The 23,065-nt window shown below is 43.1% G+C and overlaps 2 protein-coding genes across 5 annotated transcripts in view; one reads left to right on the forward strand and one right to left on the reverse strand.

Moving 5' to 3' along the window:
- LOC119171723 (uncharacterized) overlaps positions 1 to 6,506 on the reverse strand; it is a 57,073-nt gene extending 50,567 nt beyond the window's left edge. For all 4 annotated transcript variants that reach the window (XM_037422538.2, XM_075892315.1, XM_075892317.1 and 1 more), the window contains exon 1: positions 6,353 to 6,506. The gene's annotated coding sequence lies outside the window, so the exon portion shown is untranslated. The remainder of the gene's footprint in view (positions 1 to 6,352) is intronic.
- Positions 6,507 to 6,848: 342 nt separating this feature from the next.
- On the forward strand, positions 6,849 to 13,504 carry LOC142814192 (protein transport protein Sec61 subunit gamma). Its single transcript, XM_075892321.1, has 4 exons — positions 6,849 to 6,996; positions 7,240 to 7,339; positions 9,533 to 9,635; positions 13,408 to 13,504. The coding sequence occupies exons 2-4, from the start codon at positions 7,246 to 7,248 to the stop codon at positions 13,415 to 13,417; spliced, it is 207 nt and encodes a 68-aa protein (XP_075748436.1). The 5' UTR covers positions 6,849 to 6,996; positions 7,240 to 7,245; the 3' UTR covers positions 13,418 to 13,504.
- Positions 13,505 to 23,065: the final 9,561 nt, after the last annotated feature.

A 23,065-nucleotide genomic window follows, 5' to 3' on the forward strand; every position in this document is an offset into this window, starting at 1 on the left:
AAGATATGTAGGTAAACACAGTACTCCATCCTTCATGAAAAACCACATTTAATCCCTGCTGAGCTCAAGCTACAATGGCAGAGATCAAGCTGTCCTGCTGATGATGTATACAGGCAGATATGTAAGAACAATGACGGTCTCCAGAGATTAAAAAAAAATGGGTCTATCATGCATAACACACACTATTTAAAGGGACACTAAAGCAGAACGCTGAATCGGTTTAGATTCATAAATTGAACACCGAGAACTAATGTCGTTATTTCACCATCACAGAAAAAAGTCAATGTTTCATTTTCAAACTCTGACCGGATATTGCCACATGTGACAGGACAGGTTTCAAAGCTAATTTTTTCTTTTTTAAGAAAAATTGGCACAACAAAATTACCCAAACTTGATATGTCAAATCAATTATTCTTCAAAGGTCAATGTACTTCATTTTTACAGATTGGACACTATGTAGGACTTAGCAGATGCCGTCAAAATATACGCCACGGCATTTGGCGCAAGAATTTCAAGGTAGAATCACCAACTTTACGCGTTTCCTCGCTTATCCAAAGTCTTCTTCTGGCAAGCATTATGATTTTAAAATTGTGAAAGAGTAGTTTACTGATATGAGAAACATCGTTTTTATCTTTATTTTCCTTTCAACATTATCAGACATGGTTCTCTATTCCTGGTCAATGTAGCATCAATGATTCACCATGTTTAGACTACTTCAACTCACCACAGCAACATGCCAATGTCATGCTATTTAACCATATGTGTTAACAAAGTAACCATAATACAGGATAACATTAACAGCACCAACCAATACATCTTCTGCGTAAATGATGTGTATTATGCACATAAAATATTGTCTTTGACAATACATGGAAACTGTGCAATTCCTTCTTAGTTTCTCACTAGGAAAAATGCGCTGCTATGAGGTACCTGGAGTTATACCATTTTCGAGCATAAATGTGTGGGATGACTAGTAATGAAAAAGAACAAATACTAGAAGCAGTGGCAACAAAATGTACTAATTCAGATCGTAATGACTACTCTAATTCAGCACAAGGAAAGCGATCTGCCTAACACTAATTGATGTATTTGTTAGATATAATAAATGTTGTGTCTAACAAAAAAAAAAACGAACCCTTGCAAGTTACCTTCCATAAGTTAATGCAATAAAATGCACAGCTTTCAGCCATTACTATGTAGACTGACACTCGAAAGTTTCATAGACGATACCGCAGCCGATATCGTCTTGTTAACCGAAACGTGGTTAAACAAGGACGTCAGTGACTGCGAAGTTTTTCCATCCAACCCCAATCTAATAGTATATTGACGTGATCGACATGACAGGCGAGGTGGAGGAGTACTGATTGCCGTTAGGGACATGTTATCATCCTCACTATTCACTCACGACGACAACGTTGAACTAACATGGGTATGCGTGCACAGTACAATTGGCAAAATAGTGTTTGGAATATGTTACCGTCCACCAGACAGTGGTCCCTCCTTTTGCGAGAAGTTATGTTTTTCTCTAGAAAAAAATAAAAAATATATACCCGAGGCACCAATCTTCCTTTTTGGAGACTTTAATCATCCCAGCATTAATTGGTCGTTACTTTCAGTAGCCAACCAATCACCATATAGTGAGCCCAAACAATTTCTTGAATCTACTCTGGACTTTAATCTGCACCGAACAGTTACATGCCCTACAAGGGGCGACAACACCCTAGATTTCTTATTAACATCTAGCCCTGAAAACATAAAAAATGTGACTTTGCTTCCTGCCCTCAGCGACCATAGCCTCCTTCATATCAGCATTTCTCTGCCTATAAAAAAGAACGCCCCACCGCAAAAATTAATCACTTACAAGAAAGCTAACTTCGACGCATTTAACCGCAAACTTTCACTCTTCTGCGATGACTTCCGAAAGTCATACACTGCCCGCTCGGTCAACACCAATTGAGAATTATATAAAAACACGATGCTAAACTTGAAAACAGACATATTCCCACTAGCCTTGTAAATACAGACACAAATTACCAGTGGTTTACGCAACGCCTCAAGCGCCTACTCAACAAGAAAAAACGCCTTTATCGGAAAGCAAAACTTCTTAATAACGCCATAGTTTGGGATCAGTACAAATTGGCTGCTAATGAATACATTACGGAACTAAAAGCCTCTAAAGACAAATTCTTCTCAACTGACCTTTTACCAATCCTACAGTCTAACCCTCGTAAATTCTTTCAAATTATCTCCCTGCCAAATCGTCAAACGCAACTCCAGCTGCCAAACGTAGACAACGAATTAATCGAAACTGATAAATGTGCTACAGTCCTTAACGACTTCTTTACGTCAGTATTTTCACCTGCTCAAAGCCTTAATTTTACCCAGTTACCACTCCACTCGTCGACCAGAATGCCTGATATCCAGATCAACGTTGATGGAATATTTAAGTTAATAAACTCTCTCAAATTATCCTCCTCGGCCGGTTGCGATCAAATCAGCAGCAAACTACTTAAAAACACAATTTACCTGTCAAGTGCAATACTAACCGTACTGTTCCAACAATCACTAAGCGCTAGTGAGGTTCCCCACGATTGGAAGAAGGCACAAATCATTCCCATCCATAAGTCTGGCGATCGATCAAAAGCACTTAATTACCGCCCGATTTCGCTAACCAGCATACCATCCAAACTGCTAGAACACATTATAGCAACGAATTTAATGAACTACCTTGAATCAATTACCTTTTATGCGTACCAGCATGGTTTCAAAAAACTATTATCGTGCGAAACACAGCTCTCGGAATTCATCGATGATATCTTGCAACATATGGACGATCATCTACAAATTGACGCCATCTTCCTCGACTTCTCGAAGGTCTTCGACCGTGTCCCACACAATCACTTGCTTGCAAAACTATCTACTCTTCGTATCCCCCCGAAACTGATTACTTGGATAGAACATTTCTTAAAAGGACGCGTACAATACAAAACTGCCAACTCTCATGGCTCGCAAATTTCTAGTGTTACATCCGGTGTCCCCCAGGGAGCAGGCTTATCCCCCCTATTATTTTTAATATACGTCAATGACCTGCCATCTAACACAAAAACCAGACTTCGACTTTTTGCCGATGACTGCGTCATCTAGAATGCCATTCACAAGCCTAGCGACTTCACTAATTTTCAGGAAGACATGGACACTATCGCTGCATGGTGTGGAAAATGGCTCATGCCTCTTAACCTTAATAAGTGCCAATCCATGTCCTTTTCTTGTAAACGCAGCACCACTATTTACGAATATCATATCAATTCAAATGAAATAACTCAAACAGACTGCTATAAGTATCTAGGCGTTCAGTTGATATCGTCATTATCATTCGCTCACATTGAAACAATATGCGCACATGCTTCGCGCACACTTGGATTTTTGCACCGAAATCTCAGATGTGCGTCACCCACTATTAAAAAACTTGCATATCAGACATACGTTCAGCCTAAATTGGAATACGCTTCATCTATCTGGCACCCCTCACAAGCATATCTCATCTACGAATTAAAATCCATCCAGAATCGTGCTGCTCGCTTCATAACGTCAAACTGCTCGCGTAAATTTAGCATCACTGAACTCAAACGCACACTTGACCTTCCATGTCTCCAATCACGTCGAATCATCTCGCGTCTCTGCTTGCTTCACTCTTTCTATTATCACCCACTTGCCAGGCACCCTCGACTTCGACCCCCGCCCCGAATCTCGCCGCGCGCTCAACCACAGCAAACCAATCGCACACATTCAGTGCCGCACATCATCAATGAAAGATTCTTTTTCCCCCATGCAATAACCCTGTGGAATACCTTCCCCGACAGTATTGTTTCGTTCACCGACCGCCCGACTTTTCGCGAAAAAATAACAATGCATCTGACCTCAATTGAAACGAATTCCTAGTTGAGCCATGTTAGTAACCAACTTTTAGTGACTCATGCATTATGATGCTGATCACTTATGTATAATGTTGTTTTATTTCTAGTCTACGACAGTTTTTTTTTTTCCGCTTGCTTGATTCCTTTCTTAGAGATGTTTTTTCTCCCTTTCTCCGTCTTTTCTTCCTTTTTTTGGCGTTTGTGTGATTGAGAGTCCGTCATATATTGCTTGCCCCCGCCTTATGTAATGCCTCGGGGCCCTTAAGGCTTCAATAAATGAAATGTAATGCATGTACTTTGATGCCTGCTTACAACCATGGGCACCAGCTAAAGAGAAAAGGCCATGCGTTTGTCTATTTGTCTTATGAGAAATTATTTCCCTTGTGTAGGGTAGCATACCAGTTCCAAAAACATTTTCGAGCTGCAACTCTTGCACCACAAGCTTAAGACAGGCACAGAGTTTGTCAAGCGCTGGCAAGGCAAACGGTAATGCAGCTTAGATGAACAAATATGTACGAAAAAAAAAAGATGAGTAACTTAGGGCATTCACAACAACAAACGGCAAGGAATAGCGGTTGAGTCAACAACCAACAAGATCTATGGCTTACCAAGAAGGTTAGCAATTAGCCAAAGAGTATAATAAACAACGTTGACGCCAGCCCAGCGAATAGGTGAGCCCCCCCCCCCCCCCCCCCCTTATCCTCCCTCTACGTTTGTACTTGCATCGCCGCAGCTCACAAGCCGAACTTAAAATGCGATGTGCCAATAACGCAGCTGTGCTACGCGGCGGAAAAAGAAGGCGCTTCCGCTGCTGACAGTACTCGCAACACGATCAGGCGAACGAGGAAAAAAAATATGAAAACGCCAGAGGCGTAAATCTTGAAACGAAGGGAAATAAAACATTCGCTAAATGTTAAAAGCGGACAGTACACGTTGTCCGCTGGCGCAAACCGAGGTAAAGCTAACAAAAAAACGAAAGGACGCACGCGTGTGCCATGGCGCCACGAAACCAAAACTGCAGAAGCGAAAATGCGCTCTTACGTAACAGAGGCATCGTTCCCATCCGTATTAGCGGAGCTCACTGCTATACGGGACGGGTTAACAGTTATGATATCCAAAATGGATTCTTTGTCACACGATAAATTGCTTGTATATACGGACTCCACGCAGGCAGTTCGAGAGCTGCGAAAAGTGACCAGCTCCATCGATATAGCCTCCGATATACACCGACTGATCCACTCATGTGCCTGTCCTGTCCGCGTTCTGTGGACCCGCCGGTCTGCACCGGCTCAAGTGGAAGCAGATGCCGCTTGCCATCCAGCGACTGTTCAACACCCGCTGCCTCTACTTCGTTTGTCCCCGAAGGACAGCTTGCTTGTGCACAAAGAAACCCTCCGGCGCTCCACGCGTGCTCTCATTCCTCCGCGTGGATCTGACCTTCCCGGCGGCTTAACTCGCCGAGAGGAGGTTGCGCTCAGGAGGATTCGTGTGGGCGCCGCCTTGACTCCTGCAATCCGGGCTACATGGACATCTGGTGCACAGCCTCCCCCAACGACGTGCCCATTCTGCGTTGCCCCAGCCACAGAGGCAACGCTTGATCACCTATTGGGAACCTGCCCGGGCCTTCACCAGGCTCGCACTCGCCACCTACGCGGCCTTCACCACCACCCCGGCCGACCACCTGACTTGACGCGCTGGACGCACGGTCCACTGCATCGACAACTCCTGGCTTTCATACAGGAAACAAAACTTTTCCTTTTTATTTAACTGATGCCGTAGGGCATACTAGCGCCAATAAAAAAAAAAAAAAAAAAAGAAAATGCGCTCGGCTCGGACAGCGTCGCGCGAACACCACATGTCGGCATCAGTGTGCGCGTCCAAGCGGGAAACCAGCTTCAGGCTGGCCGCGAATGAGTCAGGCGACGAACTGGTAATGTCAAACGGTCGCAGTTGGCAGCCGCCAAACAAGCGCGCACCCCCCTCCCTTCTCGATAAGGTTACTATGTGCTACTGTCGTGCGCGTCGCGCGCTCTACCAGCCCCAGCGCACACGGTCTCTAACCTCGGGCTTTATTGCCCCCCACTACCGCAATCAATAAACGGACCAAGACCCAGCACGGCGCCGACACGCCTGTCGGCGCTGTTACACTCGTTGCACTTAAGCGATTACTACGCCTTGGCGCTCTTACATTAAACGGCAAAATCACTGTTTACGTTTCAGCGGGCCTCCCAAACACATCGCAGTCACCCTACGCAACGCGCTGACAACGATGCCTCAGCGCTGTCAGTGCTACTCCACTCGACGAAATTTGAGTAGCGAGCCGCCGAGGTAATCTCCATTAATGCGTAATATAGGCCTACTTATAAATGCTTCGCTTAAACAGCTTAAGCCTATTCATACGTAGACGTAAAACGAAGCAAAGTGTAGTAGTCTCGTACCTCGGACATCGTTGGGCTTCAGGCCTCATGGGATTCACGTCGGAGTTGAAACACGGGCGTCCGGACGAGCACCGGGTCGCGCACTTCACATGAAGGTGAAATTAATCGGTGTCAAATTAACACACAACACCTGGGCCTAAAGTGATACTACTATGAGGTCAAAATCTGCGGATCAAAAGCAAAAATGCCACCGCCGAGCACAGCACATAGCGGGCTAAACATGGCGAAGAAAATTCCTCTCGCTGGTGTCTGCACGACGTATTCGATGCTCGTCACCGATTCCACCAAGCTGTCTTCACACGAAAAACCAAATGGATTAATCGGAATCTTGTTTGCTACTCTTTCGTGTACTACATCACATTCAACCACAAAAACATGGCTCGTTTACCCACAATGCACTTCGGCTTTACTCGCGAACGAAGACTTCCCGAAAGACTCCCAGAATGCATTGCAATGACGTCACGCAGCGTGACGCTGGGTGCGAGAGTAGGTAACTCGTGGTGCCAACGCAACAAATTGTGTACGTCCTCAAGCAAGTTTTGCGAGTTCTTTCCAGCGCAGTAGTTCGAGGGGACGGCGCAGTTGACGTTGCTTGTCGTGTGGTTCAGGTCTATCTGACGCCTGCGGAGCGCACACATCCACAGGTAGGAGACTGCCAACTGGCTGGAGGCTTTAGTTGTTAAATATCTGCAATTTACTTAGTTGGTGGAGGTTTCGGGGACAATTTTAGTCGAGATCGCGATTCACGGAAAAAAATGAAAAAGGTCACCTACATTCGTTGGCTGATGGTGGCTTAACGGCAACGATTACTTGCGTTGTACTTGCGCCCAACGGTTACTTTCTAAACTTTCTTGCACTTACAGATTACTGGTTGATTTCTCTCGCAGGAAGCCATGGACCAGGTTATGGCATTCATCGACCCGTTCAAGCAACTGTCGAAGGACTCCATCCGGCTTATCAAGCGTTGCACGAAGCCGGACCGCAAAGGTTCGTCATGCCGTTTGCGATCTTTGAAATTACTAACTGAAACCTATTTCGCTCAGGTGAACATGCTGAATAGCCCGCAGTGGCACGACGTAGCCGTTGAAGTGTATAACGATTACCCCCATGTAGGTCGTGAAAAAAATCCAGTAGAGTTGTCGACCACTATGGCACTTCCTTCGCAGTCGTGGCTACATGATCTCGATAAGTCGCACACGTTGATCTGAGATCCTGTGAACGGGTCGCATTCAGAACGCCGCAAATCGAAATGCTGAATTATCGGAATGCCGAAATTCGAAACACCGAGATTTCAAAAAGCTGAATTGACGAAAAACCGAAAACTTGAAATACTGCAACGTTAAAATTCCTGCACCACCATGAAGTCTTGCCAAGGTAAATGTTCTGCCGGCCCTGTACGATGAGTAGATGCTTCCGTCCTCTTTTACAACATCCGTGTTCCCTTCGCCTGTGTTTCAAGCCTTAAAAAAATAATAATATATATTACTGCCTATGTCGTCGCATAGCAGAGCAATTCCTTGTATATTGTAACGTGGTCACGAAGGTGACAAAGGCAGCAGTAGGCTTATACAAGGTGAAACTCTTTATTTGGCCCAACTTGTGGCTGCATAAGGGACAGTCACATTACACCAAGCAATGTTTGCTGTACTCTGATGTTGGCGCACAGTGTGTCTGTCGGAGATAAAGTCATCATTGTTGGGACGCGTCGTCTTTTATACATCACGTGTGGAACTTTCCAGCTTTATCACTGGTGGTCGCTTAAGCTCTGGAATAATCTTGAGTGTTCGCGTACTGTGCGTAATATTGACCAAATTATCTGCCACAAATGTGAAGCTTCTCTAACACTGAGGTGTGACCTGCGCCTAGTATTGCTCACAGTCTTTGTGGGCTTAAGCCGAGCGCATGAAAATACCAAGTGCGGCAATATTGCAATTGAGACAAGCAAGTTGTGTCCCATTTCTTGTCGAAGACTTGAAACGTTGACATTGTACCGGTTTCTCAGAGAAGCTGCCAAAGGATATCAGCGTAACCCTTGGCTCTTGATCTGTGAGCAGGGGTGTTGGTCTCTAACCGCACCCTCTTTGTCTTCGAGCCAAGTTTGCCCCTTTTTCAAGGAGGTGATGATCTGAAAAAGCATGGATTGCGTGGATCACTGTCTTCGAGATTACTGTAGCAGTATTCTACAGGAAAGTCAGTAATCACTCTGGTGTTGCATTCTCCTTGTTTCTCACGCTTTCAATAGTGTCTAGAACCTACTTTCTTGTCAAACACGTAAACATAAGTCTCTGAAGATAAGGTCAGTTTTTCTCTTCGGAAAGCTCACCACACCATTTCATCAATTACCCACTGAATAGACGAAATTTCGCGTGGTTTTCGGCTTTATTTATATTCGGCATTTCGTCTTTTAGGCGTTTCAGTTCTTCGGCATTCTCACGTTTGGCCTCGGTAAACACGTGTAGGAAGTGAAACCATGGTCAACCATTTCAAGAAAAGGCAGAATATGAAAACTCGCATACCGCACGCTAGGACAACCCCACATGAATCTTTAGCACTTCACTGCGCACCTTTCATGATATCATGTCTTCCTGGCATTAAAGGGACACTGTAGAGAAATAATGAGTTGTTTTATATTGATAAACTGCACTCCAAGAACTCTGATATATGTTTCACTGCGATAAGTTCATTATTAGTGGAGAGAATGAAGGCTGAAGTTTCACTTTTAAATTTGGCTCTGTAATATCCACGCGTGGCCTAAGAATTTCCACAGTGTACTTCTCGTATTTTCACGACATTGACTCGATGAAGTGTTCAAAAACTTCGCATGCTAAGTCTATGTCACCCCTCGCTGACAATTTACTTTAATTTTATTGATTAGAAGCTATGTTGGACCCAGTAGACTCCTTAAAAAATTGCTGACGCCACTGTGTTCTGTGTGGGAATCACAGTGTGGAATCTCCACCCGCAGTTTTTTTTTTTTTTTTCGCGCGTTTTCTTGTTTACAAAGTGCAGTGTCATGGTAGGCGTGATGTTTTTTAGCGTCTTTCTCTTCAGTGTTCCTTTAAGCTGAAATGCTGTCTAATTAAATATATATATATTGATGATTTATTTTGTCTTATGTTGTACCTCATGGTGTTTTCGCATGGCTTGGCTGATATTCTTTCTTTTTTTTCACTCACGCAGAGTTCCAAAAGATCGCCATGGCCACTGCTATTGGCTTTGCCATCATGGGATTCATTGGCTTTTTCGTCAAGCTCATACACATCCCCATCAACAACATCATTGTGTAAGCCACCTTGTTTAAAAGGCACAGTTTATGCGCAAGGCTGGGCTCCCAAAACCTTCACTGGTGCTTTCTTCACAACAGTTTTCTTTGACCAATCTGATCAGATAAGTCTACAGTGGAGATGGGTAACATATGGCAAGTGCTGGGCGCTCTGCTTCACTCAGACGACCAATAGAGGGAAGATCCTCAGTTGACAAAATTACTGGTCAAGTGGTGCACCATGATTAATAGTTCAGGCATAGAACCGCAAACTTATGTACAAGTAGTAAAAGGGGACCTTGTGATGTTTCTATTTCACTATGCTTGAAGATGTGCTATTAACTACTGCCACTTTGAAAATCGTCGGGTAACATCATTTCACTTGAATCAGATAGTGTTGTTTACAATAGGCTGGCTGTGCTACCTGTAGTTATCCCTGTAATGCCTGAATTACTAAACTGCCAAACAAAATAAGATTGTTTTAATTTTCCAGCTTTAAATAGCAACCTTCAAATGATTCTGCAGTTAAATGGTCTAAAATGCAAGTTTAATGCGTACTTTAATATATGTTGTGAATTCTCCATATGTCATAGAAGTGAGGACCTTGCAACAAGAAACGTACATAACTACATACCGTAATTACTCCAATCTAACGCGCACCTTTTTTTCCGGTTAAGCGAGTTCATAAATCGCATGCGGGTTAGAATCGAGTACGAAAAAAAACTGAATACGGTCATTCTATTGCCATCAGCATTCCAAAATGGCCGCCCCCTACGTGCGAGGGCATGGCGCGTCGGCCATTTCTGCCCATGTGTTTCCCATGTGTGGCACTTCATACGTGTGCTGAGAAGTTTGTCATCTTGGCGTGCATCAGCATCGACGGCATGGAAGGGCCGACTCCAAAAACTCGACGAGTGCACCACGATGCCGCTTTTAAAATAAAAGTCATCGCGTGTGCCGAAACAGACGTAAATCGGGCTGCATCGCGGTCGTTCGGCATGCGGGTCTGGCGGAAACAAAAGCAGAATATCGTCGACAGTAAAGATTCACGCAAAGGCTTCAGTGGACCACAGCAGGGTCGGTTTCCGCAAATTGAAGAGCTGCTCGGCGAGTATGTGATTGAGCAGTGAGCGGCACAGCGGCCCGTGACGACAGAACTGCTCCAAGTGCAGGCTATGCAGTTAGCCTAAGAAAAAGGGCTAATGTGGAGCCAGTTTGAAGCGAACAGGTGCTGGCTAACTAACTTTATGAAGAGAAAAGGCTTTTCCTTCTGAAGGCGAACGGGCATATGCCAAAAGTTGCCAGAAGAGTACGAAGAAAAGCTTCAGTTTTCAGAGGTTTGTCTTAAACTTGCGGCACAACGGCTCCCTGCTTGGGCAAATCGGGAATGCCGATCAGACGACTCTTTACTTCGACATGCCTGGCACCACAACCGTCGACAAGAAGGGGGCGAAGCAAGTTCGCGTGCTGACATCGGGCCATGGTAAAACTAGAGTGACGGCAATGCTCCGTTGCACGTCAGATAGGCACAAGCTTCCCCCGTACCTCATATTTAAACGGAAGACGCTCCCGAAGGAGTCTTATTCCCGAGTGGTGGGATTGTGTGGGCCAACGAGAAAATTGGGTGCGTGTTGCAATTGATGTCTTACTTTTTTTCTTTTTTTTTCGTCGTGGAAACCGGGTGCGCGGTAGAATCGAGTAAATACGGTAACATGTCTTATGCCACTTCTTGAGTGTGTACACATCAAATTTTTAAAAAATATTTAAGATAGAACTTACATTGTTCAGGCTAGAAAGAAAAATAAAGTGAGAGCTATTGCACGCGCTTTCAGCCATCAGCTACAAAACAATTGGTTCTAGCACAAAATACCTTAGACGAGACAGTACTGGATTTTTCATGCTGAACGATATGTTTATCGTGAGTGCTTGATGGCCAATATTAACGGCAGCATGCATTGCGTGACTGGCTTGCTCAAAGTTTTTCGGCATGTCTCACGAATTCACGACACTTGGCAGTGAAGGGTTTAATAGGCTTTGAGGGCCATTAGCGTTGTTCTTTTTTGCACTTCAAGTTCGTTTGACTGAAAAATCCAGAGGCATAATGAAATGTAGCTTTTACTTTGTAGCAATGTAAATTTGGCAAGGTGATAAGCGACATTTGATATTGGATCAAGGCGACTGAAGTCGCAAGTTAAGCCACTTGTGGGTACACAAAAAAAAAAAAGCGAAAAGTTGTTGGTGGTTAGACACATTCTTAGGAAGCTCATGCATTCTTAATTGATCCCCACAGTAGTATCTATGGTAGCCTATGTGTTAACTTTGGTCCCATAATTCTCTCATAAACTGCTTTTTTCTGGTGATAAAAATCATAGTAGCAGATGCTAACCAACTGGAACAATGAAAACTGCGTGTTTAGTCAAAGAACAGCTTTAGATTATTGTTAAATTTAGTAGCGAAGGGTACAACTTAAATGTGTGTTGTTCTAATATAATAATTGCTGGGGTTTAACGTCTCAAAAACACTATATGACTATGAGAGATGCCATAGTGGAGGGCTCCGGAAATTTCAACCGTCTGGGGTTCTTTTACGTAAATTTCAGCACACGGACCTGAAGCATTTTCGCCTCCATCAAAAGTGCGGCCGCTGCTGCCGGGATTTGATCACGTGACCTGTGGGTCAGCAGCCAAGTGCCTTAGCCACTAAAACACTATGGCGGGTTGTTGTTCTGGTGGCCCTTTCTCCAAAATACACTATATTGTTGATTAGCCAGTTTAATGGTTTACCCTTTAACTGGCAAATTAACAATATTGTGAGTGCTGACTATGTACTTCATCTTCATCTGCATGACCAAATCATTGTAGTGATCATCATCGTATCTCACGCGGGCTGGCTCTCTGGCTCGTGCGCCTGGATTAAAGAAGGATAACCTGGTTGCTGCCGTACCGGACGTGGTCTCATAAGTGGTGGAGGTGCTTATGAGACCACGTCCGGTACGGCAGCAACCAGGTTATCCTTCTTTAATCCAGGCGCACGAGCCAGAGAGCCAGCCCGCGTGACATACGATGATGATCACTACAATGATTTGGTCATGCAGATGAAGATGAAGTACATAGTCAGCGCTCACAATATATTGGATGTCAAAGTGCAGGTGATTTTCAAACAGTCTAAGGGAAAACAGTAAAAGTTTGTTCCTATATTCTTCAGTTCTCCTCTATAGACTTAGAACCAACTTTTGTAGTGCCTCTTCATACTTAAATTAAAACTTGTCGCCCCACCGCGGTGATCTAGTGGCTAAGGTACTCGGCTGCTGACTCGCAGGTCTCGGTATCGAATCCCGGCTGCATTTTCGATGAAGGCGAAAATGTTGTAGGCCCGCATGCTCAGATTTGAGTGCACGGTAAAGAACCCCAGGTGGTCGAAATTTCCGGAGCTCTCCACTACGGCGTCTCTCATAATCATATGGTGGCTTTGGGACGTTAAACCCCACATATCGTCATCGACCGAATTAAAACTTGTCTCTCTGCTGTCAAAACCATGTTCGGTAGCAAAGCTGAGTATCTTATTAAATGTCTTGAGCACTAATACAGATTTTAGGGGGAGCTTCCCGAATTGAAGTTTGCAGCATAAAATCATTTCACTTGAATATTTCATGTTAGTAAATTATGTTTGCATAGAAAGGTGCGATTTGCTAATGATTGTCTCATAATAATGTTCATGAAATGCACATATTTAATGTGAAAATGGTCGATGGAGCTGTCATGGGCTAACATGTGTTTCGGCTTTTTTTTTTCAGGGGTTCCTAAGAAGTTGGAAAATCCACAGCTAACTTCTCCCCTTGTAAATTATTTTCCCATGGTGCTGTTCTAATAAATGCGAGTGGTTTCTTTTTTTCAATTTGTTGTGGAAAGTAATGCATTGACTTCTGGCCATGGTGATTGCATTTATTTACTGAACCAGGTTGCATGGACATACCAATATGAAAGTTTAGGCAAGAAAGGTCATTCTAAGTGTGGTTCACTACAGTGTGAAATGAAGGTGTACACTTGATGAAGACATTTACATGTTTAGGTTTTCTCTATGAGCATATTTTATGAGGCAAATTACTCTTTTGTGCTGTGAGCCAATAACAAGGCCACTTGCCTTTTTAGTATGGCACCTCACAGCTAAGCCCTACGTTACAGCTTTGATTCCCCTCCTCTATTTTGGTGGCAGTGAAATGACAGCATCTGGGTTAATATGCCCGGTAGTTTTCGTGCATTTAGGTTGACTTTTGTGTAATACCATATTAGCAGTTGATGGTAGCGACATCTTCAGATGCTTATTCTAACCATGTTTCCATATAGAGCAGTTTCCATGTTCCTGCCAGAGAAACATTTAAGAGTAATGCATTGCAGTAATTCACATTAGTACTAATGTACATTTTTTCTCATTTTACTATGAAATAGAACACCCTTAATTAAAGTATTTCTGTGTTATCGTGAATGTCGATGCACTGCCAGATGGTGCCTATGGCTTGGCCACTCTCTTTATGACTCCAGTAATCCACAAATGTTATGAAGTGTGTGGAATAACTAAAGGTTGCATATGTTTTCACGCACTTGGTATAGTTTCCAAAGTTTGCAGCAATAAAGGGGCAATGTAAGACTTCTGATCAGTCACAAAATGCTGCCAATTTGTATTAGAGCTTCCAGTGAAGACTCAAGCCAAAATTTATTGCACTGTAAGCAGCAGGGCATTTACAATTCTCTGCTGCCCAAAAAAGTATGTTTCGCCTCAAGGGCAAATCAGTGAATGTGACGACAAAAAATTACTATGTCACACTTTGCAGGACAATCGGCTCGATACTTGCAGCACATAAAACGCTTGAAAATAGCGCATAGGTATACACACGCCAAACATGAACTAACAACTCTCGTAGTTATTAAGGGAACAAGGTAAGCCCTATACTTATCTATTTTAGGCAAAGTTTATGTACCTTTTTCTCCACAACCATAATATTTACAGCAGTCATTTTACTATCATTGTGATCATATGCCATTTCTTTTTTTACTGAAGCAGATTTACTGCTGAAAATGGTAATGCTAATTTTTTACATCAGGTACCTAATTATCACTCTGTAATAGCTATGAGATGTGTTGAAGAAGAGCTCTTCATCACAACAATAATTCTGCTTCAGCATAATGCCTACTATGTTATATAAATACTGGCCAAAATATATTCTACATTCTGTGGTTGCTGAGATAAAAGAACATAAGTACCAAAAAAGCATGTTTTGAGGTATAATTGCATTTCAAGTTGAAAATGTGCATTATTTCAAAAGTACAGCGAGATAACAGCAAATTGACAGGCTTGTTTAATAAGCACCAGCCAGATACTCATCATCAATATCATTTTTGTGGGTGTGTGTGTTGAAACGTCTTGCCTGGCGAGCCTCCTTTGTGGCCTGGTGCGCAGCCCCGCCAGCAGTGTACTGTCGACACAGGTCAAAGGTGCGTAAGCACTGCACTGTGCAGTGCCCGGGCTATATGGCTATCGTTAAAAGTGAGCACAACATCAAGAAGGCATATTTTCAGTGTTTGGTGTCACAGGAAAACCTTTTTTTGGAGTGTGCTTCCACATGACAATTCAATGACTCGTTAAGTTTTCTCATAGAGACCTTTAGCAAGTTATTCTGAATGAGGCAGTTCCAGATGATTTGGCTTAACAGCCTCAATAACAGATACTTGAAGGTGTTCTCTATGAACTCTGGTTACCCATTAAAGTGTCTTTTGTTGAATTTACACCAAGTTTCAGTGTCCTTCGGGCAAAGACTTTGTGATGGTTTGGTATAGTTTGATGCCATGTGAAAATATGTGGCCCAGACAACTTTTCGCATGTCCTACAATATGGTTATATTTTTTTTAATGGCCAAATGACAGTTTTGTTGCGAGTCAATGATGGCACCACTAAGACGTCACCTGCCAGATACGATTCCCCTACAGAAATTTTGATGCCTCTGCTTCCTTTAGTTTTCGCAGTTCTGGGCCCATTATTTTCGGAACGTTCCAAATGCAGTCCAGCTTGCACACTGTAACCTCTTTATTTGGCTGTGATGTTTGAACTGAAAGAAGTCTCTTGCTATGTAAGAATGGGGGCATGACAGGCCAATGCAAAAGTTTTGAAATAGGTCATTTTCAGAATAAAAACACAACTAACTAATGACAAAAGGTGGCCTGACGCTCTAACCTATCTGACAAAGCCGCATGCCTGAACTGTCAAAGTAGGACATTTAATACATTTTTTATTCGTACAGCTTCAACTGTGGTTATGCAACTGTGATTAACTGCAGTTAATGGAAATTCAGTTTCCCTTCGTTACATGGGCTCAGTTGAGCAAGCCGACGAAATCACTTGCCGATCATGTGGTCCACAAAGTTTGGGCACACCCTTGCCAAGCTTCGTGGTATGAGACGCCACTTCTACATGTCCGCTAGAACTTTGCGACAACGTATTTAATCATTCCGCCTTCGACTATATATTCAGTGTGTGCAGCTCTACGAGTCGCTGAGACACGAACAATGAAAACAGCTATTCCTTTCGAAAAATGTGTACTGATGGCTTTCTACCCTCTCCAACGTCGTTTTCCACGAGTTTTACTTGACTGTGATTCGCCGACTGGAGTTGCATTCCATCAAGATCATCAAACAACCCTTATGTGCAAGCTGTGTAGCAGGATGCACCAAGAAAGAATGCTGGGTGTGATAAGAGTGGTTTCTTATAAACTAATCAGGGTGGTAAAGTGAGCTGCTGTATTTACTCTAATGAAACAATTTTTTCCCAAATTTTCGCCACCTGAAGTCAACTATCGCATTACGATTGACTACCAAAACTACAGTTTTTTTTCTTGCGTGGTTGAGGCTGTCTGTGTCAAAGGTGTAAAAATATCCTGCATGCAGATCCATGCACCCAGTTGCCTAGCATGCTTTGTGTAGTGCTGATAGTTTATTAATAATTGTCATCATGACAGCTAGCATACTGGGCTCTTGGTACATTTTCCCAAGACTGATATATGATTTTATGAAGTGCTGTTAAGTGAAGTGTCGGTGGATATGAGTACATTATAGGGATACTGAACAAAAAAACAGCTATAAAATTGACGAAAACATTGCAATTCAACTCTGGAAGCATGGCTGTTCTGATAATAGATGAACAAAGTTTATCACACACATTTTTTAGCAGTTGGCTGTTTTTTTTATATCATATGCATGTAGTGCCGCACGCCAGCACGGGCCATGTTGTCGCAGCCCACGCACGGTGCACGTGTACCTGTCCTCCTCCTCCCCTTTAGATTTCACTCCCCCTTTGCATTGTTTCTGCCGTTGTAGTCTGTAGGGGCTTTGGGAACGGAGCAGATTGGGGGACGCTGGCGACAGCTGGCATTGATAGCATGCCCTTTTTAGGTGCATGAACAATCACCTCCTCTAGTTCACTGCGCAGCAGCTAGATGTGGCAGTTCGTGAAATGGATTAAATTCATTCTTTTTCTCTAGTTTCTGCCTGAAATAAACATAGTTTTTATAGACTTTGGCACCCAATCTTTCAATTCGGCTGAAAATCTTGGCAGAAACAAATTTGTTCTGTATCCCTTTAAAAACACTTGATTGATGTCAATGCTGTATGCCTTGACTGAACAAACAGTGATAGGCATTTCACTGCTATAACTGCTTTTTATGGACTTTGCAAATTGGACATTGATAAACGCTGTGCAAGTTTGGCAGGTCAGACAGAAAGACTACATGAAACAAGACCTTAAATTTAATATTAGTATATGTACCAAATTACGCTGGAAAATTGCAAACCCGCTTTCTGCTCCGGAAAATGAGCGTTGCCTGGAGAAGAGGAAATGAGACAAACTCGGCCATATCTGTTCTAAATAATATGCAGCCATTTTTTTAATACACTAACCATGTACACCAAGATATGTACGGACGTACGTATACACAGTGCAGTATGTGTTCGTAAAGATGTGCGTGATTCTTGTAGTTTTTCATCTTGCCTCTTCCTTCACATGCAAAGACAACGTTGCAGTTATGGAAACTATATATTACAGCAACAGTCGCTAAACATGGCACAGGAACCGACTAAGAACTACTCAACAAGTTTGCATCACGAACCAGGACAACCAGAAGAGACCAGACAGACGCAGAATAATGACACCATGTGGTTACCTGTCTTGCGTTTTCGTTCTAGTAATTAATCACATTAGAACTTGCACAATGTGGCCATAAATGTATAGTAGTGATGGGAATGATGTCAGACGTGGAATGATGTCATTCGGCTGTGCCGAATGCTTCGTCTCCGTGCATCAACAGCTCAAACAACAGGCGCAGTTAACGCATGAAAATATATGTGTCTTATGTACACGCAGGAGACAAAGCATTTGCACACAGGACCGATCTGTGAAAGCAAACGGGTCTATCCTGTAGAATTGAAATAGCATTGCACACTACGTAGAATGAGCAGTCCTTTGGCGAGATTCTGCGCAATACCCCAAAGCAGGAACAGAAGTACAAGTAATATGTTTAAGACATCCTTCAATATGTATTATCTTCTTCAAAGCAGTAGAAGTTATGCTGGACAGTTACTAAAAGAATATCATATGAATGCAGAAAAATAGCTCAATAATGTGTTTTGCTGACCTTATTTTCTACTTTCATTCTGGGTGCGCTATGTTTTACCTATATGCGATGTTAACTGTCATTTGCGGTGAGGTTAATTCATGGTGATACTCTTCACATGGAGATGCTCTCTAAAATGAAGATTTTTTGTCATGTTTGTCGCCTATGTAACTCGTTCGCAGAAATGTAGTGTAGCCTTCCGAGTGCTTGATTAGGAATATCAAAGCATTAAGCACACGCGGACTCAAATATGAAATGTGAGCCAGAGCCATTTTTGTTGCTTCTTGCTTCTTTTAATCCAATAATATGGCGTGCGGGGTTCGAAAAGTGAAACACCGTTTGTGTAGCTTGTGGATCGTGCTCTCCCAAGTTTCATAGCCCAACTGTCAAATCTGATAATCATTCTGTCAGCACCATTAAAATATTAATGTTAAAACTGCATATGCTTAAATTTTACTTGTGCTGCATAACTCTGCATGAGCGACTTGATTGGAGCAGATATTATATTTGATGACGGTATTGTCGTGGCTATCTCAACATGTGCTTGCGTTAAAGTACACTGTAGTTCCTATTTTCAACAGCAGTACGATAAAGCAGAAACTTGGTACTGCACATCCTTATTAACAAGTACACATGCCTTATCACTTGACGAAAAGATCTCTAGAAATCAGTATCCCTGCAGCAGTCCTTGTGGGCCATCAATTTGGGTTTGTTTTTCCTGATCGCCTTCTGCGTAGTTGCCTATTACCAACAGCCAATCTTTTGACAAGAAATGTGACTATGCTCGTTAGTGAGCAGGGACAGACAGAGTAAGAAGGATGAAGGGTCACACGGCTGTAAAGCAAACATTTGAACCACATGTATCCGCACATTTAAATCTGTGAAAGATGACAGCGTTTCAACAACTTTCATATTCAACAGTAGTGTTTACGATGACATTACAGCTGATATTGCCATACACAGATTTATTGCTGTCCTAAACATTGATGACAGCTTCTACTGAGGGGAGAATTGTTGTGGTTGGGAGGACACCTGTAAGAGAAATTCCATTGAGTGGCAAGTCCAATGGGGTGTAGTATTCGGCAGAAATGATTTGAAAGCGTTAATTCTGGAAGGCTGTCAAGTTTTTGGGTATTCAGTCCTTATTTTCCACCAGACTTGGCAAAACGTCGCCTTCTGTTAGCAATTCAAGCTGTGCCAAAGATTTGTAAAAACTGTCATTGCGATGTAAGAAGATCAACAAAGCAGAATAGTGTGCTTTCACATAAACATGCACATGAGTGGCTGGTTCTAGCTGTTCCTTTCACTTTAATGTGACCTAACTGTTAACAAGGTATATAGACAACTGAAATGAGGTTCTCGGGGCAAATTAAGATCAGTAGCCTGCTAACCGGGCCTCAGACGGGCAGTACATGGTTCATATGGCATCACATATATGTCACTTTGATATGTAACTTCCTTCGAGGATATGTGGTCTTATTTTACATCAACGCAGCATTTTCCATTAGGTACTGTGGCTACACGCTTGGCTTTTTGTTTGCCTAGCCATGCTCTTAATTCTTTTTGCAAATAGTTTAATTCAGCACTTTGTGACTAGTGGTAGCCCAATAGCATTGGAGATATTAACGTACCACATTTGCTTTTCATTTTGTATCTACAAACAGTGCGAGTTTGTACAGTAGTGTCCCTCAGATCTGTTGCAAAGGCAATGTAGTGCGCAGTCATCTCTGAGCAACATACACAACACCCTTTTTCCACTGACTTGCATTGTATCCCCATCACAAACGCTTCTCAAAGACATGCCCCAACATGGATTGTGTTGCTGGTGCATGTATTTTACAGAAGTCATGCCACTTGTATCACTTGTTTACGTAGGGTGCGTATCAAGACGTGCCTGTAGAAACTTATCTTTAGCAGGCTTGTATTAGCAAGCAAATATTGCACTCATTGAGTCATTCATTCTTAAGTTCACTTGCTGTTGAGTTGCTCAAAGACATCGTGGCAGGTGTGTCATAGTTCAGCTGCCACCAACATTAATACAGTGCAGCTGAGCGTACATTACACTATATGGGGAATGGGCTGATCTCAGCGCAGTCATCATCCCATATAGCGACCACAGATCCACCCTTCATGAGTGATACAGCCCTGTAACCAGCTGAGCTTCCCTGTCATTTAAGTGCACGCGACCTTAACAAGAGCGACATTACAAGGTCATCAGCGTACTTTCATGAAAAATAAGGTGATTGATAATATGAGCGTGCTCAGTGGCATCACGTAAGGGTGAGTGAGAAAGTGAACATGCTACACGGACTCCTTTCGCTGCATGTGATGGTACAATGGTTCCATGGCTGATTTTATTGTTCAGGGAATAAGCAGCTAGTGCATCCCTGAAGCAGAAAGGCCTAAATTTTAAAAAAAAGAGGAGTGCTTTTTTTTTGTGCCTTGCAATTTCCGCCACAATGGTCTCTTTAAAAAAAAAAAGGAGGGGGGCAATGTGTTATGTGGCAAATTACATAAAGCAGTGTCATTCCTAAATGCTCCTCCTTGCAAGAGAATAAGTCTATTTGTTGTGGTTTGTTTTTACTGTTGGCATATATATCCACGGGGTGGATGGAGTTGGGGTGGAGCAGTTGGAGCCATTACACCCTATTCCCTCTCTTCAAGATATAAGTTCTCTTATGCCCACAGTAGTGGCATGCATATATCAGTAAGCATGGCACACCTAATGGTTTATTCTGGTGATCATGCAAATTTGGTGCATCTTGGTGCTGCCACTTGGTGCATTGCCAGGTTCTGGAATTGTATACAAGCTAGTGTGGCTTGCTGATCACTCGGTACCGCTCGTGTCTGCAACTTATGAAACGCCTTGTCACTCGCTTGCAGTGATTATCCAAACTTGGCCATTGGGCCTCTCGAGGGGCACTTCAAATTTGCTTGGTATGCTCGACCAATCCCCGAAAGAGAGCACGTACCCCCTCTGGGAGATCGGTCGAGCATACGAAGTTGAAAATTTAAAAATGTTACTTGAAGAATGTTAGGTGACTTAAAAATAAATAAATGAAATGGCAATAATATATAATACATTACAGGGGTACAACCACAAGCATTTTGGCCTCGCGTTTCTTTTTTTTTTTTTTTGCTGCAATATGTTTTTGGGGGCCTGTTCTCTGCAGTGTGTGACAGATAATTACATGCTGGTTATTACAGACCAGTTTCGGTTACAAAAACGACAAGCCACAGTAGCTCTGGCCACCAGTAGAGTTACTGTATATGCTACCTAAAGGTAGCATATACAGTAACTCTAGCCACCGGGTACAACTACCACTACCTGGAGGGTGCAACGCTCGACCATGTCAGCACAAGAACTGTACGTGACGCATTTCCGCGCGGTTCGCATCAATATTAGTTTTTTTTTAACAGGAACCTAGACAGCAATGTCATTAAACACTAATCGTTCTCAACTCTTGCGCCTAAGACGGCGTCATAACTTGCTGCAGCAAAGTGATGCAAAATTCAAATTTTAAGATGCCTTCCAAACTGTATTCGCTGTTTATATTTTGCAGATGAAATATTCATGTTCACGGGAATTGATCCCGCAGGTTATCTCGGCCACGAAATTTTGAGTCAGTACCCCTTTAAATTGCCGGGTGCACTTCATTTTCGTTCAGGTCGACTGCATTTTTTTTCAGGGTGCTTGAATTGTTTGGGCGATCGTTCGATTAGAAGAGTTTTTCTTTAGCATAGTCAGCAAACACTGCTGATCTGTATTCGAGGCTCTTGAGAACACGCCAGCCAAACATTATAGCGCAGCACGCGACCTGGAATTTACACTTAGTTCTCAAAGCCAGCTAGAAATCGCTTGCTTTTCTCTAGATAAGTGATGCCATAAATACAAGGTGACCAGAGACTGATTTGAGCGTGGTGAATTGCATAGTTACCGCGGCCTCCACGGGATGCCGCCACGTATCCGCGTGCTTGCCGAGGCCCTCGTGAAACGTGCGAGGACAGCGGCCCGCACCGATGGGATTCCGGACTAAGGATCCCACTCACCGATCAACTCTAATAAACGTTTTATGCTCTTGCGGTCATTCTGAGCGTATACGTGCATTTGGAGGAAAAGAAAATAAAGCGCTCAAGGTCATAACTTGTCACGTGTGCTGACGAACGGACGTTTTTTGCTCCCTCGTCACCGACTCCTACCACTGCGTAGCGTTCAGCGAGTTCAATGGCACGAAAAAAGTGAGAAAGCGCTTCAAGCGTGCGGCAACCCTTGAAACTCCGCTTGTACTTGACAATTTTTCAAGCAGTTTATTCGTTAGGCAATGAGCTTCTTTAATGAAGCCACAAGACAGATAATTGGAAAAGTGTTGCTGGGCTTAATTCCCACGGTGACGTATCTGCCAACATCAAGGCCTGCGTTGTTACATTGTTTTCAATGCATATATAAGGTTCATTATTCTTGTGGATATGCTGATCACCCAAAGTGTCACCACAGAGTACGCTCATTTGCAATTAGTGAAGAAAAAAAAGTCTTCGTAATCTTCCAAAATGATTCTTATTGCGCTATACATACCTGAAAGTGTAAAAAGCTGACAGTTTCCCACGGTGAGCTTGACAATCGCTTCGTACGCTGGGGCCGTTGTCCACTACATTTATGCCTCCAGGATACGAATTCAGTAGCTCAACGGTAACAGCGTGGACTTAAAAAAATGAAAGAGTAAGAAGAAAGGCTCTTTCATGCGAAAATCTGATAGCCTGCTTTTTCGAAATCATCGTGGGAGCGTTGTGGAATCCTG

Source organism: Rhipicephalus microplus, chromosome 4 (genome assembly GCF_043290135.1).
Source record: "Rhipicephalus microplus isolate Deutch F79 chromosome 4, USDA_Rmic, whole genome shotgun sequence".
In the NCBI taxonomy this organism is placed as follows: Eukaryota; Metazoa; Arthropoda; class Arachnida; order Ixodida; family Ixodidae; genus Rhipicephalus; species Rhipicephalus microplus.

Bases quoted from the DNA above. Each gene is read 5' to 3' on its own strand.
- LOC142814192 (XM_075892321.1), top strand. From the start codon at position 7,246: ATGGACCAGGTTATGGCATTCATCGACCCGTTCAAGCAACTGTCGAAG. The intron at 7,340-9,532 runs GTTCGTCATGCC...TCACTCACGCAG, and splicing joins CACGAAGCCGGACCGCAAAG to AGTTCCAAAAGATCGCCATG.